This window comes from Castanea sativa, chromosome 6 (genome assembly GCF_040712315.1).
Source record: "Castanea sativa cultivar Marrone di Chiusa Pesio chromosome 6, ASM4071231v1".
NCBI classification, from domain to species: domain Eukaryota; kingdom Viridiplantae; phylum Streptophyta; class Magnoliopsida; order Fagales; family Fagaceae; genus Castanea; species Castanea sativa.
The window spans coordinates 47,433,495-47,451,312 of NC_134018.1; the positions used below are offsets into that span (position 1 = coordinate 47,433,495).

General features: G+C 35.9%; 1 protein-coding gene, 1 long non-coding RNA gene and 1 pseudogene across 2 annotated transcripts; 1 reads left to right on the forward strand and 2 right to left on the reverse strand.

Annotated features, from left to right (window-relative positions):
* The first annotated feature begins 3,760 nt into the window (after positions 1–3,760).
* LOC142640080 (heat shock 70 kDa protein 4-like) lies at positions 3,761–9,807 on the forward strand (annotated as a pseudogene).
* Positions 9,808–12,809: 3,002 nt separating this feature from the next.
* Positions 12,810–13,442, reverse strand: LOC142640081 (F-box protein At5g41720-like). The gene has a single exon (XM_075814176.1). It carries the CDS (start codon positions 13,440–13,442, stop codon positions 12,810–12,812), a length of 633 nt encoding a protein of 210 aa, XP_075670291.1.
* A 3,323-nt stretch (positions 13,443–16,765) lies between these two features.
* On the reverse strand, positions 16,766–17,548 carry LOC142641170 (uncharacterized). Its single transcript, XR_012845318.1, has 2 exons — positions 17,247–17,548; positions 16,766–17,057 (listed from the first exon to the last, which is right to left on the reverse strand). It is a non-coding gene; the product is annotated as an uncharacterized LOC142641170 (long non-coding RNA).
* Positions 17,549–17,818: the final 270 nt, after the last annotated feature.

The window sequence follows — 17,818 nt, forward strand, 5'->3', positions numbered from 1 at the left end:
TCTGCTGCTGAGTTGGCTGCGGCTGTTGTTTCAGTCTTTTTTGTTTTTCGCCAGCAGTCTCCTTGGCCTCCCCCTTTCTTTTCTTTTTTGGCTCTTCAGCTGGAAGCTTGGGTTCGGCTAGAGGAGGGGGAGGTGGCAAGGATGGAAGAGCTTGGGACCCTCCTGTCTTCTTCTAGGCGACCTCTTCGCCTCTCTTGGTCAGAAGGCCGTGAAGTCTGTCCATGTCCTCCTCGGATTTGACTAGGGGGTGGGCAACAACGAACCCTTCAACTTCAGAGGCCTTGGTGGGCTCTTCGTCCTCGTTAGAAAGTACGACGAATAGGTTTCCTCGGGGTCTTTCGACGTCCTCAAGATGGAAGTTGTCTATTTCGTCGTCGAGTGTATGTGAAGAGGACACCTGCTCCTCCGAGATAGTAGTTTCTTGGGAGTGTGTTGAGAGATGGGTTGCCGCGATAGGACGGTTGTACAAAATGGTGTTAGGGTCGTCGGGAAGTTCTTGGTCAGCTAAGAAGTGCGGCCTGGCCACATGAATCCTTCTTCACCTTCAGTCACCCGCAATTATGGCGTTTTCAATCTCCTGAAAGTCCGAGGAGACAGGTTTGTACCTAAGAATCAAATGAGCCACCCTAAGTTGTAAGTCTGCGCTGACATACACTTCGGAGCAGAGCACTCGATTCAAATCTAAAATGTTGCAGTGGCTTAAGCGGGGGCGCACGTTTTGCTTATCTGCAAAGAAAAACATCAAAATAGGTGAACATGGTCAGATACGTAGAAGATAAGATAAACTAAAGTCAAACGCTCAAGTGAATGCCAATACATATTCCTAGATGATTTAGGAAGTTAGGGCAACTTAAATCCTAAGGTGTCGCACTTAGATTTCCCCACTCAACAGGGTAGTGGGGGCCGTCGTGCCAGTTGCTAGAGACGATTAGGTAGTCATCCTTCATGCCTTTATTGGACTTTGGCAAACAGGAGATCAACCTAACTACACTAGAGTGGGATTTGATGTAATAACCTACTCCAGTGAGTTTGTGGCATTCGTACATAAAAACGACATCATGCCAGGTGAGGTTCAGACTCATCTGCTCGTTTAGAGCATCGACGCTTCCTAAAACTCTAAAAACGTTTGGGGCGCACTGATCAGGACACAACCGGTGGTTGCAGAGGTACTCCCTGGTTACGAGTTTCATTGGGAGGGTCATCCCACCTTCTACGAAGGTGACCATGGGAATGATGACCTCTCCGGTTTTCCTAGCACCGGCCACGGCTTCCGCCGAGCAGTATTCTAGACCTACGTCGCTGGGAATATGATACTTGGCTCTAAAAATTTCCATCCCAGCGGCGGTATCAACTAGACATTTAAACTTACCCATCGAAAAGAAACGAAAGGCTAAGTTCTAAGAGAGAGAATGGTTATAAGGTTAGCCGAGGACAGGGTCCGAGGAGAAAGGGTTAAGAGAAAAGAAACAAGAACTTACAAATTTCAAGTTGTGCAAATTTCCACAGATTTCTGTAGACAAAAGGTGATTGGTGATGTTTTGATGGGATTAGACTCTGGAGAAATAAATGAAGACGCAGGTTCCCGAAGCGTCACGTCGTGCGGGAAGCGGCCTCGAAATTGTATTTGTCCCGCCCAAATTTTCATGGAGTAACAAGGACTGTTGGATGCTCATCTCACCGTTGAACGTGGGGGACAAGGTATAACTTACGGTAATAAATGCGCGCGTTTTTGTAAATAAAACCGCCAAGTGGCATCCTCTAGAACGCGAAACGGACTTCACAAGAGTAGTTCTTTACAGAACGTGTGGGGAAAGTTTTCGTTGGATCAAAACCCTATTTCTCTCCTCGGATGATGAAAAATAGAGTTTTGAAGGGCTATTGTGGGGAGTAAAAGGATCCGAGGGCACAGCCGAGGGCGAGCTTCTCCTCAGACAAATCCAAAAGAACTCAAAACTTCATTATGAAGGTCAAGGCATAACTCTGGAAAGACTAATGGTTAAAGGAAGACACCCTGAACCTTCTAGATGCACCAGTGTTAAAAAAAATATCAAATGCAAAGGCTGCCACCTCCGCATTAAAGGCTCTGCACCTACCTCCCTGGCCGCATTAATGGGGAAGTGACCCCTGAACAGTAGGGCTGAAACTTCTAGTCACTGTCCAAAAAGTATCGGGAAAGGAAGTATTTAAGGGGGTGAAGGCCAGAGAAAAAGGGGGGCAGGAACAAAGAGAGAAACTAAGAATTGTAACTTTTAAGGAAGAAATAAAAATAATACAGAAATAGTCCTCGGCTTACGTCCGAGGAGGCCTATTTTCAGTTATCCTTTGTTATCTATATGTGTTTGTAACTCTTAGCCCGTTATCAAGTTATTCGTATTTCTAATCTAGGTTTCAAGCCCACACTCTACAAATTTTATTGTCTAAGACTCATTGGGCCTGAACTCGTAGTTGTCTTTGGGTCCAGGTGCAATTGTGCACTTACAACAATTTTCACCCTCCATTTTTTCTCTCCAACTAAACAAAAGAGTTTTTCACCCTCCCACTTTTCTACTCCTCCAACCAAACACACATGAGGGAAAATCAAATATTATCTATCCTCTCACTTTTTCATTCTCCCACTAATTTTCCATCCTTCCACTTTCCTATTCCTCCAACCAAACGGACTCTTATGTTTAGTCTAAAACCAACCTGTACTGACCCATGGAGGTTAGGCCCAATTCTTTTTCTTTTCCCCTGTTTGGGTTGAGCAACAACTTTTTCATTCAGCAACAAAAATAAAGTAAAATAAGTCACATTGGATTCAAGCTTGAAACCTATTATCTTAAACACAACCCATGTTTTTGGCCGCTTCTAGTCAACCAACTAGCAACTTTTTTAATTAACATCTTCTGTCAATATCTCAAAGACTCAAACTCTTTGCAGCCTTAAACTTTCAACTCTAGTTTATCTTCAATTTGGAATATTGAAGTGTGAGTAATGTGTTTAGTAAATTACTGAAATCATATATGAGATATTAATGACAAGGTCGAGTGACAAGCAGTATCCTATATATTATACTAACTACTTAATTGAACTCTTTTCAAAGTGTTAATCTCCCCAACAATATAATTAGCCACACAACAAAAAAGTTGAAGTAAATTGAAAAATAATATTTCTTTATGGGATACCTCACACTTGGATGTTTAATTACATCATATTAATTATATATCCATTAGAATCATATAATTCTAGAGTTTTTTGGGCTGAGAGTGCATTTCTTATTGATTAATTATCTACTATTTGTGAGTCACACACTATTTTTTGTCTCAACTTTATTTCAAATAATTTAACTTTAAAATTTTTGAAAATAAGTCAACTTTTAGTTTTTTTTTATCACATTATCCAAATAAGCTATTACAAAATCAAAAAATCAAAAAAAAAAAAAAAATCCCAATGAATACTAAGAACAGGTATAGTTACAGAGTTCCATGAAGCATTGCATCATCTCTAGAAAGTAGGAGCCAGTAAATGAAACGTTTTTTGGAACAGAAAGAGACGAATTGGAATCATTAATAAGGAACAAGTATTGAAACAACCTTTCAATGGCTAAGTGTCTCATTGTCTTCTTTCAAATACATTGTTTGGGTTCACTAAAAGCTCCCCATTAGTAGCATATAAGGATACCGTCTTTAACTTTTCAGTACATAAGGTGCCTTAGTCTTCGCTCATCTAGCTACTTCATTTTGGTGTACTTTAATCTTTGATCTCCCACTTCCAGACAACAATGGCCAACGACAAAGGAGAGGGACCGGCAATTGGGATCGATCTGGGTACAACGTACTCGTGCGTGGCAGTGTGGCAACATGAACGAGTAGAGATAATAGTGAATGATCAGGGTAACAGGACCACGCCCTCCTATGTTGCTTTTACTCCTGCCGAACGCTTGTTTCGTGATGCTGCAATAAACCAGGTTGCCAGGAACCCAACCAACTCTGTCTTTGGTAATCTTCAAAAATGTTTTTCATAACTTGGTTTTCACTTACCAACATCAATTCATATACTAAAGATATTGCGTCTGTGCCTGTGTACTTTGTTTTATGTGGAAATATTACTTGGTAACTAGTTTTGAGGAATGGAAATTATATATTTGGTCGACTGGGGAAAGAGGATTGTGGACATTGTTGTTGCTGACTGGCTGTTACTTTGTTTCGGACTGTATGTGATCACTGTTAAAAGTTTTATGTTCTTAAATCTTAATTCTCATCCACCAACTACTTTGATTTTTATTGCTTGCGTGTATGATATACTCTTTTAGAGAAAAGGAAACTTATTTCATGATTTTTCTTGTTTTTTTTTTTTTCTTTTTTTTTCTTTTTACAGAATTATTGTGCATTTTCATTTTAGATAGTTCACACTTCACAGTAGAAAACTAAAGGAAGAAAAGAAAAACATTTTAAATTTATAATTTAGGGTGCCGTAACAATTTTTTTTTGGTTAAAAGTTGCTAAACAAAATAAATCTTATAATTTCAAAAAAAAAAAAACTAAACTATAAAGTTATAAATAACAACAAATTAAATTCTAATTATAACATAGGGTTTCAACAAGTAATGGATTAAAGCATCAACAAATATTTACTCCCCAAGCACAATGCTATTTCACTTAAATTGGTTGAGGTATAATTTGTTACTATAGGGTTTGAAATAGCACAATACTATTTCAAACCCTATAGTTTAAGGGTGTAGTGAATTAAACTCTTTTTGCTTTAGTAATTAGAAATATCTAGATGCAAAGCAATTGATTGGTTTAGTGGTATTGAATCTCCTACCATATGATTGATTGGTGGAAATGAATGTAATTGGTGGCACATGTCAAAGATATTACAAATTTTACTACAAAAGATTCATGTACAAAAGTGTCTTTTTATCTAATAGTTTTCCTTCTTTTCATTTGAGGTATTTATTTCTTAAAAGGATACTATATTGCAGATGCAAAGCGATTGATTGGAAGGAGATTCAGTGATCCCTTGGTTCAGAGGGATATTAACCTTTGGCCATTCAAGGTTGTTAAAGGTCCTGGTGATAAGCCTATGATTGTTGTCACCTATAAGGGCGAAGAAAAGCACTTCTCTGCAGAGGAAATCTCATCTATGGTCCTAAAAAAGATGCGTGAGATGGCTGAAGCCTAGCTGGGCACAGTTGTGAAAAATGCAGTTGTTACTGTCCCTGCCAACTTCAATGACTCCCAGCGCAAGGCCACAAAGGATGCTGGTGGCATTGCAGGCCTTAATGTTTTGCGAATAATTAATGACCCAACCGCTGCAGCCATTGCTTATGGTCTTGACAAGTCAAGCGGCACTGGGAAGAGAAATGTACTGATTTTTTATTTAGGTGGTGGTACTACTGATGTCTCACTACTTACCATTGGGAATGACGTCTTTGAAGTGAAAGCCGTTGCTGGAGACACACACCTTGGAGGTGAGGACTTTGATAACAGAATGGTAAAGCACTTCGTTGAAAAATTTAAGGAGCACAAGATCAATATTAGTGGGAATTCAAGAGCTCTTAGGAGATTGAGAACTGCATGTGAGAAAGCAAAGAGAATTCTTTCTTCTACCTTTGAGACTACCATTGAAGTTGATTCTTTATGTAATGGCATTGATTTCTTCTCAAATATTACCCGTGCTAGATTTGTGGAACTCAATATTGATTTGTTCAGTAAGTGTATAGAGCCTGTGGAGAAGTGTTTAATTGATGCTAAGGTGGACAAGAATTGGGTCCATGATGTTGTTGTTACAGGTGGTTCTTCCAGAATTCCCAAGGTGCAGCAGTTGTTGCAGGACTTCTTTGATGGGAAAGAGCTTTGCAAGAGCATTAATCTGGATGAGGCTGTAGCTTATGGGGCAGCTGTTCAAGCTGCAATCTTGACTGGTATGAGAAATGAGAAACTTAAAGACATCGTTCTCTTAGATGTCACCCCACTGTCCCTTGGTGTAGCAATTCGCGGATCACAGATGTCTATTTTGATTCCCAGGAATACTGCCATTCACCAGGAAGGAGGATTTCTTCACCACCTTCTCTGACAACCAAACTTCTATATTGCTATCAGTTTACGAGGGTGAAAGAGCAAGAACTATGGACAATAACTTCTTGGGGGAATTTGAACTTTCCGACATTCCTGAAGCACCCAGGTGTGTTCCTAAGATAAAAGTTTGTTTTGATATTGATGCCAATGGTATCTTAATTGTTTCTGCTGAGAAGATGACGTCTGGTGTTGGGAGGAAGATGACCATCTCCAATGACAAGGCAAGGTTGTCCAGTGAAGAGATTGAGAGAATGGTCCAAGATGCAGAGATATACAAGGCCGAAGATGAGGAACACAAGAAGAATGTTAAGGCTATGGTAGCTTTGGAAGACTATGCCTACAACCTAAGGAAAACTATCAATGATAAGAAGATTGGTGCAAAGCTTGCCCCTGCAAGTAAGCAAAAGATGGAAGAAGCTATTGAACAGGTGATTGAGTGGTTAGATGGCCTCCAGATCATGGATTCAGAAGAGTATGAGGACAAGCTTGAAATGCTTGAGAGCATCTGCAATCCCATCATTGCGAGGATTTTATAGACACCAGCAATAAATTTGAGCAGCACCTCTCTTGTCACAACAGTACAACATATTCCGACTTTATTTTCACAAATCTTTAATTCTACTATTTGCTAGTAATTTGGACTTTGTTGGAAATTCTGATGATATGATTTCTAATATCTGGTGTTGCCATTTTATATCAATTGATGAGGATGAGCATGAACCTGTCTAGCTCGGTTTTGGAATTATCCCGTTTTAGTTTAGAATTGTGCCATTGAAGTTTTAAAGTATCAATGTAAATGAAACTGGGGTATGATATCAAAACTAATATGCCATTCCGAGAATTGAACCGTTATATATAGTGATGGACATGTGCACAATTTATTCTGTGGACAAGAAGTTAGAGAATGTCCGGAACTCTTATGCAACATAAAAAAAATCTTGTCAGTTTGTTTGGAGTTTAAAGAGTCTTTAAATTATATGTATAAACCATCCAATAGCAAGTTCCATAGGATAAAAGGGAACAAATTGTTCGAGCTCTTGCTAAAGGGTAAGCTTGTATTCGGTATATTTTTTAATTTTGTGATGAAATTGACATAAAATAATAGACCCTAAATATTTTTCATTTGGGTTGTGAAGAGAAGCAAAGGAGGTTGACGGTACACAACTATCAGCTCGAGTCAATCCGAGAATACCATTAACAACACTAGGCCTTGGGATTTTTCTAAAACCCTAAATGAGGATATTAGTTTGTCTTGTATGTCTTGTCCTGCCATACTATACAAGAAGCTGTTAAAGGCAACTTTATTAAATTACCTCTCCCCACATTTTCCTTTACCATTCCTCTTGGATATTTAGTACTTGGTCATATCAAAATTAAATTATATGAGTTGATCAAAGTAACTTGTGCCTCCAATGATAATTCTTCACGTACTATTTTGTGGAATTAAAAGATGCAGCTTTTCTCTTGAAAGACAGAGGAATCAATGTAGGGACTAGGAACTTCATTATGCAAATATGGAATTCAAAACGCAGTTATAGAGTAGCATTGAAGGGTTAGCCTCACATGTACGGTGGCTTGAATAATGTTAAAAATTTGTCCATCTGATTTGCACGCATGATCCAGGGAACCCTACATTCCAAATCAATAATGAAACATCCTCAATTCCTTGGCTCACAATCAATAAACTTATATAGCTAGGGGGATGTTTATTAACAACAAGGTGTTGCACACACTATGTGTATACTGTTTTCATGAACTAAAATCATGAGTTAAACTCACAATTTCAGTTCATGAAAACACAGTTAAATTGTAACAGACTTTTCCCAACTTTATATGTTAAAATGCTAAATATTGGAGGGACAGCTAGATTATGATATAGTCAAGGAGTTGAGTAATTAAATAACTGAGAGAAAAAGAGATGTTTTTAACATAACATAATATTATCTTTAATATATTTGGCACTCTTATTTTTGGAAAAATCAATATGATAACCTAACCAAAAAAGTGCAATAAAATAAAAACAGAACAGTCAAAACAAAAGAAAATAGTGGCAGGAATACAAAACAGTAGACAAATTAGCGCAATCGCTCATGGAGAGTCCATTGTAAACCAACAGATTACTTGGTTCTTTGAGAACGTGGGGCAACATGTTTGCCTTTTCTTTTCTCCTTTTTTTTCTTCACATCAACATAGCCTTCCTCTTCTTTCATATTGGCAATCTGAATTGGCGCAAAGTTATGCACATATGGTAAGATACGACTTGGTAAACGGTCACATGCAACATTGTATGTCTCTAAATTCCTTTCTGTAAACTCATATCTTATAATAAAACCTGTTTTCCACGCATAAATCACATTGGATTCAGGGTTGAAACCTATTATATTAAACTTAACGCGTGGTTTTTGCACCCTTATATTAGTCAACGAATTAGCAACTCCGTTGCTGACATCTTCTGTCAACATCTCAAACTCCTTGCAACCTTCAACCTTCCACTCAAGTTCCTCCTCATCACTGATAGAGAGAGACCAAACAGGAAACTCATCATTAAATCCATGGCAATAGCAGAAAAGTTTGTCATTGGATTTCCAGAGTGACCTTCCTAGCGGAGCACGAGGAGTCTCAATCAACTCGTAGCAATTCTGTGATTTACTTTTCTTGTTCAAGTGAAATACAAGAATGTGACCTTCAAGACAATCCCAAAATAGACTGCCATTGCATACAACCTTCGAACCCATCACCGAATAGTGACATAAAGGTGGAAGTCTCTCCTCCAATTCCTTCCACTCACCCGTTTCTGATGAAAAAACAGACAACAGGGAACAATAGTCATCGTCTTTCGAACTAAAAATACAAACTATTTTAAATTGAAGATAGCCAAAGTTGGTTGTGTCTGCGAGTAACCCATAATAGACCAGGGTAGATCGTTTGGGATAAGGAAGAATGACATGTTTCTTGGTCAAAGGATTACAAACGAACCATGTTGTTTTAAACATTGCCGTCCCAGAGTAAACACAGCAAAGTAATAAACCATTGCAAGAATCAACAGCCTCGACCACATCGAGGCTATCACTCTTTAAGAAACTGAACAAAGAATCTACAAGACGATCAGCTTCAGGTTTTATGGGAATAAAATTAGGGTCATCGTAACATTGACCACTCTCGTTGTGCCACCATTCCCAATCCATTCCAAAACTCTGGTGGAAGAACCCCGCGAAATTAGTTTTGCAATTACGGAAGTGTTTGGCTGCGAAGTCTGGCCTTCTTGTCAAGTTGTTGATGCCTTTCGATACACTCCTGATGTTGCATACGTCTTTTGCTGGCAGGCGCGAGAGTACTTCCAATAAGATTTCCTCTGAGAATTTTGAGAAAACATCGGTTTGTCCTTGGTTGGTGATCGAGTTTTCACTGTCTATGGTAAGACTTGAAGATTGTTTTTCGCTTCTTACGGCTTTTTCCTTGCTCTTGCGCTTGCCCATGTTCAGTGCTCTTACGAGAATTTGATTCAAGCGTTTACACGATTGAAAGAAAGAACGAGAAAGATATATACTGGCAGGAGTCGGTGCGAGTCAGGCTGTAATTGGCTTTTTGTATTAATTCGAATCCGAATCGAAAACGAAACTGACCCACTTTTTTTTTTCCTCCCTTTTTTATGAAGAAACCAAACTCGCTTTAGCAATTGGAATTCTTAAACAGGAGTTCTATACTTCTGTTCTGTTAACGAACCAGGAATTTAGGTGGGCAAGATTAAAAGTTAATATTGAAAGTAAAAAATTAATTAATATGTTAATGTAATTATCATATAGAATCTAACCTGGGTAAATTTTAATTTATTTTTTTACAACCTTAAAAGTAGTTTGTTTATATTATGTATATACTTTTTTTTTCCAGAATTCTATTAAGCTTTTAACTCCTATTCTGCTAAGTAGTGGGTTTTTTTTTTTTTTTTTAATTATTATTACTAGGTGAGACCTACTATTTTTATATAAGAGTTGTAGTAAGTGTGTAACTTTGTAAGTCTATTAGCATTACAAGTAAGAAAAGCTGTTGTGATAATTGAAAAGAAGTCAGACAAGTTAGTACACAATAAGTAGAAAAGTTCTTTGTTCTTTATTTCGAGGAGGTTATTAGAGAAACTATTGAGAGTTAGGGGGGCACTTGCCCCCCTTGACCGCCCCCTCCCTCCGCCCCTATTTCTGTTGATTTCACTTATATTTTCTATAAAAAATAATTATTATTAAAGTAAATAGACAAATCTATATATATATATAATATCTACACCGAATTTTAATTATTAAATAATTTTAAATAACAAAGTGATTTTCTTTAATTCAAAAACTTTGAGTAAGAGAGATTTTTTATTATGAAGAGTAAGAGAGATTTTATTAGTGTAGTATGTCATATTTATTGGAACTTTGAAATAGAGTTTTATTTAGAATAAATTATCTTAATAATTGTTTCTTAACATTTGAAAAAAAAAATACAAAAAAAGAAATTCCTGTCAAATCAAAATCAAACTGAACCTCTACTATTTTAATTTGAAACTTAAAATTCACGGACTTTGAGAAATAACCAAACCCATTTTGCTGTAATTTGTTTAGTTGGAGGGACAAAAAACGCAATATGTTATATGTATTTTAGTAAAGAAAAACAATAATAGAATTTTTTTTTTTCTTAAAATAGCTTCTTTTTTTCTTTTCTCTTTTTTTTTTTAAAGTAAAATTAAGAATGATTTAAAGTTAGTAACCGATAAAATCGACAAGAAAACTACAATATAAAGCATCATATTCTCTTTTCTGTGTTTGGTAGCCAATAAAATCAAAAGCAAAAGTCATAAATATTCACTATTTGGTATTTGGTAAGTAAGAAAATCAAAAGAAAAAATCACGTCAATTAAGTTGGGATGAGAACAAGGCAGGGAAACCCTGTAGGGTAGGTTGGGGGCGAGCTGGTTCAGATTTATTTTACCCTCTTTAATAAGGTGTTTTTCAAATTAATAGAGTAAGTGTTTTAAAAGATAGTAATAGAATATAAAAAAAATTATAAATAGAATATCTACCAAAAATATTAAATTATTTATAAAAATCATTGAATTGATATATATTAAAATGAAAAAATATATAAATATATGTTTGGGTGAAGAAAAATCCGTGCGTACATGGTAGCCAAGAAAATCAAAAGAAAAGGCCATCACTAATGCTAAGATGACAACAACTTTGTTCATGATGTCGTTGGATATTTACTTCTTGGTCATATCAAAATTACATCATATGAGTTCATCAAAGCAACTTGTGCCTCCAATGATAATTCTTCATGTGCTGTTCTGTGGAATTAAAAGATGCAACTTTTCTCTTGAGAGAACAGAGGAATCGATGTAGAAACTAGGAACATCATTATGCAAATATGGAATTTAAAATGCAGAGTAAAAATTGATGAGCATTGAAGGGTTTGCCTCACATGTACGGTGGCTTGAATAATGTTGAAGATGTGCCCATGTGATTGCACCCATGAACTTGGGAACCCTACAGTCTAAATCAACAATGAAACGTCCTCAATTCCTTGAACATGAATGAGAAACATTTAAGTAGGCTCACAATCAATTAGCTTAATTATATAGGTGTATTTTACAAACAATGTAATACAGCGTATCTACTGTTTTCATGAACTAAAATCACGAGTTAAACTCACAATTTCAATTCATGAAAACACAGTTACAATGTAACTTTTCCCAACTTTATATGTTAAAAGGCTAAATGTTGGAGGAACAACTAGATATATGACATAGTCGAGGGTTGAGTAATTAAATAATTGAGAGAAAAAGAGACGTTTATATCATTTCTCTTATAATATAACATAATAAATAAGATAACCTAACCATGAAAGTGCAATAAAATAAAAACAGAAAAGGAAATCCAAAAGAAAATAATGGCAGGAATACTAAATAATAGACAAATTAGCGCAATCACTCATGGCTAGAGTCCATTGTAAACCAACAGATTAGTTGGTTCTTTGAGAACGTGGGGCAACATGTTTGCCTTTGGTTTTCTTCTTGTTCGTATCCACATCAACACAGTGTTTGCCTTCCCCTTCTTTCATCTTGGCAATCTGAATCGGCGCAAAGCTATGCACATATGGCAAAATACGATTTGGTCCACGTCCAGCACCCCACAGGATCTTGAAATTCCTTTCTGTAAACTCATATCCTATAATAAAATTACTGGGATTTGGCTTCCACAAATAAATCACTTTAGATTCAGGGTTGTAACCTATTATATTAAACTCAATGTTTGGTTTTTTTTGCACCCATACATTATACAACGAACTAGCAAATTCGTTGCCGACATCTTCTATCAACATCTCAAACTCCTCGCAACCTTCAACCTTCCACTCAAGTTCCTCCTCGTCATTGATAGAGAGAGACCAGACAGGAGTCTCATCATCAAACCCCTAGCAATAGCAGAAAAGTTTGTCATTGGATTTCCAAAGTGACCTTCCTAGTGGAGCACGAGGAGTCTCAATCAATTCTGATTTACCTTCCTTGTTTAAGTGACATACAAGAATGTGACCTTCAAGACAATCCCAAAATAGCTTGCTGTTGTATACAACCTTCGATCCCATCATGGTATGGTGGCATAAAGGCGGAAGGCTCTCCTCAAATTCCTTCCACTCACTCGTTTTCGATGAAAAAACCGACAAAATAGAACAAGAGTCATCGTCTTTCGGATTAAAAATATAAATTACCTTATATTGAAGTTAACCAGAGTTGGTTGTGTCTGCAAGCAACCCATAGTAGACCAGGTTAGATCGTTTGACAGGATATGGAAGAGTGACATGTTCCATGGTCAAAGGATTACAAACGAACCATGTTTTGAACGATTTTATCCCAGTGTAAGTGCAGCAAAGTAATAAACCATCGCAAGAATCAATAAGCTCGACCACATCGTTGCTGTTGTTCCCCTTCTTCAAGAAATTGAAGAGAGAATCTGGAACAAGATCAGCTTCAGATTTTATGGCAACAAAATCAGGGTCATGGATAACTTGACCATTAATGAACCGGCTCTCATTATGCCACCATTCCCTTTGCGTTGAAACACTCTGGCAGAAGAATCCTGTGAGATTACCAGAAAGAGTTTTGCAATTACGGAAGTGTTTGGCTGCGAAGTCTGGCCTTCTTGTCAAATTATTGATGCCTTTTGAGACACTCCTGATGTTGCATATGTCTTTTAGTGGCAAGCGCGAGACTACTTCCAATAAGATTTCGGCTGGGAATTCTGAGAAAGCATCGGTTTGTTCTTGGTTGGTGATTGAGTTTTCATTGTGTACGGTAAGACTTGAAGGTTGTTTTTCGTTTCTTACGCCTTTTTGTTTGCCCTTGCCCTTCCCCATGTTCTGTGTTTACACGACTGAAAGAAGAACGAGAACTGATGAAGGAAAACGCATAGAGGGAAATATAAACATATGTAGGGTGCCTGGTTGCAAGTCATTCACTTATGTTTTCTATAAAAAGAATAATTATTAAAGTAAATAAAAACACACACATATAAATAGTGAGAGAGTCCTAACAGAAGTCTCTCTCTTCTTTCCTTAATCTTTTTTTTTTAATTTTAATTTTTAAAACTAAATAGTGAGAGTATTTTTTTCCTTAATCCTAAAGTTTTTTTTTTTTTTTTACGTGAATCCTTCTTTCTTTCTTTTTTTTTGAAACCTAAAATGAGTACTTTTATATATAAAAAAAATTCTAAAGTGACATCATCATTTTAATTTATTAAAAAAATTAATTTTTTAAACTAAATAGTGAGAAAGTCCTAACAAGAGTCTCTTTTCTTTTTTTTTCCTTAATCCTAAAATTTTTTTTTAGTGAATCTTTCCTTTTCTTTTTTTTTTTTTTTGAAACCTAAAGTGAGTCCTTTTTAAAAAAATATTCTAACATTAGGTCTAATTAAAAAAAATTATAATGATGTAAGTATCTAAAAAGTAAAAAGTAAAAAGTATCTAAAAAAGTTTTAATCCTAATGTAAGTATCTAAAAAAGTAAAAAGTTTTAATTTTATATTATATATAGATAATAATAATAATGATGTAACAAACTCTAAAAATATAATAATGCAATTTGTAGATCTACTATCAAGATAACATAGATTAGAATGGTGGTGAATGGTAGATTTAATTGCAGTTAAGTATTATGTAAAGTCATCACCATAGAATAGCTCACGCCAAAATGTGTTATGTGGAACCAATGATATGAAAGAATAAGAATTTTTCTAAACCATTATATTGAACAAAAAATTACTTATTTTCTTTAATTTTCAAATTATACATTTTTTAAAGCTAAATCATAAATCTTTAAGCAAAATAAGTACTTTAAATTTTTATTTAACTATCCTGTGCACCGCACCGGTCAGGGACCAGTTTTAAATAATAAGTGAGTTTCTTTAATTCTCAAACTTTGAGTAAGAGAGATTTTATGAGTGTAGTATGTCATATTTACTGAAACTTTGTAATAGAGTTTTATTTAGAACAAATTATCTTAATAATTGCCTCTAAAAACATAAGTAACTTAATAATTTGAAAAAAAATATAAACAAAAAAAATCCTGTTAATATTAGATCAAAATCAAACTGAACCTCTACTGTTTTAATTTAAAACTTAAAAAATTCATAGACTACGAGAAATAACCAAATCCGTCCTTTTGTTATGGCTGGAAAATGCAACTTGTGATTTATTTTAGTTAAGAAAAACAATAATAGAGATTTTGTCTTAAAATATATTTTTTTTAAAAGTAAAATTAATAATGATTTCAAGTTGGTAACCAAGAAAATAGACAAGAAAACTACAATATAAAGCCTCATATCTTCTTTTCTATGTTTGGTAGCCAATAAAATGAACGGCAAAAGCCACAAATATTCACCATTTGGTGTTTGTCAAGCAAGAAAATCAAAAGAACAAACCACATAAATTAAGTAGGGATGAGAACAAGGCAGGGAAACCCCTGTGGGGTAGGTTGGGGGCGAGCCGGTTCCGAGGTATTTTTCCATCTTTAATAAGGTGATTTTGAAATTAATAAGATATAGACGAAAGAAAATTCCATAACAAATTATAAAGCCTCATCACCTCCATCCTGCGTTTGGCAGTGCGAACATTGGTATATGGTAGCCAAGAAAATCAAAAGAAAATGCCATAACTAATGCTAAGATAACAAAAACTTTTTTCATGATGTCGTTGTTAAATGTTGTTTCCAGAGAATTCCAAAAGGCGCAGCACCTGTTGGCTTATCATAGGACTTATTTAGGAGGAAAGAACTTTGCAAGAGCATTCATCCCAATGAGGCAGTGGCATATCATATATGGGGTGCCTATGCAAGCTGCAATCTTAGCCCATATGGGTAACGAAAAGCTTCAAGTCTTACACTTTAGGATGTCACCCCTATGTCTCTTAGAGTGGCGATTATTGGAATTGAAATGTCTATTGTGATTCCAAGGAATACCTCCATTCCTAACACCAAGAAGGGCCATTACACGACCAACTATGACAACCAAACTACTATTTTATACTCAGGGATAAAGGGGTGAGAGAACAAGAACTCAAGATAACAACTTGTGAGAATTTGAGCTTTTTGGCATTCCTAAAGCACCAAGGGGTATTGCTCGGATAGATGTCTGCTTTGATACTGAATCCAATGGTATTTTGAAGTTTCAGTTGAGATGACCTCTGGTTTGAGGAGCAAGATCACTATCATCTGTGACAAGGTGAGGCTGTCCAGTGAGGAGATTAAGAGGATGATCAAGGATGCAGAGAAATACAACTTTGAAGATGATGAGAATAGGAAGAAGGTTGAGGCTATGGAAGCTTTGCTAGTATGTATTCTAGCACTTCAAGCATGCCAACGTCCTTCTTTTACTTTTTTGTAGTATAAATCCTACATATGAATCAACTTATCACTAAAAGTCTGGGAAACAAAAGAGATAAAGGGAAATGTCACAAGGTGGAAAACCTACCCTCATATCTCTTGAAGCTTTGCTCATGTCGTAAATAACTAGTACTCATGTAAGTGGTAATTTGAAAGACCTAACTTCTGCTAACAGGGTCAGTTCCAAAATGATAACAGGAATTAAGCAAGTACGTTTAATTACTTCCTTCAAAAAAATTAGTTTGCAGAACCAACAATGCAAAAATAGCTCAATCATTGGAAACTATGCAACACAGGAATATTTATTAAAGACATTTAACGACCAAGAACAAAGTTCAAGTTGGATTTGGACCATAACAGAAGTCTAAAACAAAGCCTAGACTTTGCAGACTGCGTGGTTCCTTAATGTATACTGCAACAAAGCCAGAAATAGATTTTAAAGAATCCAACTTTGAAAACCAACTTGCCCATATTCAATTTTGAGCTATTAAAAAATTCACTAGACTAACATTCCCATGAAAGTCACTTTCCAAAAGAAAATTAAAGCTTTCAATAAAATATAATCTACAATAACCCTGTATTAGCAGAAAGTAAGTACTTTTCTCAATGCATTAGATTTAGTTCCAATGAATTGTCAGTTATTTCCATGATTCATTGGCTAGAGCTAAGCACTATAGAAAAACTTGCTGTGGAAACCAAATTAAAAATATACTTAACTTTCTTGCAGTCATTTCTTCAAACGTCTTAAGTGCATACTCCAACGTATGGATAGAAACAACTAGCAAAGCGAACATATATGTCTGTTTGGGGATAAAAGTAAAACAAATCCTTATTGAACACAGTAACAATTACAATGGTACAGTTCTGGGTATTAAAAAAGAAAATGATCGTAACAATTAAATGTAGCTGAAAAACACGCAAAAATTTTAAAACTTGGATTTGGCTTCAAAGATAGGCCACATACATTGTCGTGTTGATCTATCTATCCAGAAATAAAAACCAGCTCCAACATTATGGCTAAAAGACCATATATCATTCTTTCTCAGATTGTTGTTTCAGCTTAGTCTCGTGAACACTCTCCACCGGAGGCAATGTCTACACACAATAGCAGTAGAAAAAGACATATCAAACAGGTCATGCAGTCATGGATAACAAGATGAGAGTGTTTCAAACATTTTATCAAACAGGTCATGGGCCTATAAAATATTTGGTTATAACATATTTGACAACGTGCCAAAGATTGAAATGGTTATGAGAGAGCGAGAGAGAAAGAGAGAGGCTTACAAGATTAGGCTTATATATATTGTGGACAACAGATGCGCCAGCGAGGAGCGAGACGACAACAACAACGCACGACCACGCCAGCGACGGAGTCCCCGTAGGTTGTCTTCCTCCTCCGAATTTCTGATTCATATTCAATGATTCGATCTCACACCCTTTCTCTCTCTCTCTCGTGTCGCGGGAAATATGTGTTTTTTAATTTTTAAGGGCTTTCCTCCCAGAGTTACCGGTGAACTTATAAACTAATCAATTTTAAAGTCTGAAAGGCCCAATTTGGGGGACCACTTACGTTGAAGACTAGGCTCCTTTCTTCTTTTCTTTTTTTAAGGTATTGAGCTTTGGTAGTTGGCTATTAATGGGCTTAATTGGATCTAATGCCTACTTCAAACCAAGATTTTCTCCCCTCTTTGTTAAAGCCTTATTTCCGTGGAACAATCATGGAACAATATACTTACTATGTAGCTTTGAAAACCTCTTTATTCAAATTTTCACTCTTTCAATTATTGAATTATTTAAAAAAAATAAAATTTTTTTGTTTTTTTTTTTTAAAGATACCATAGAATTTTAATATATTG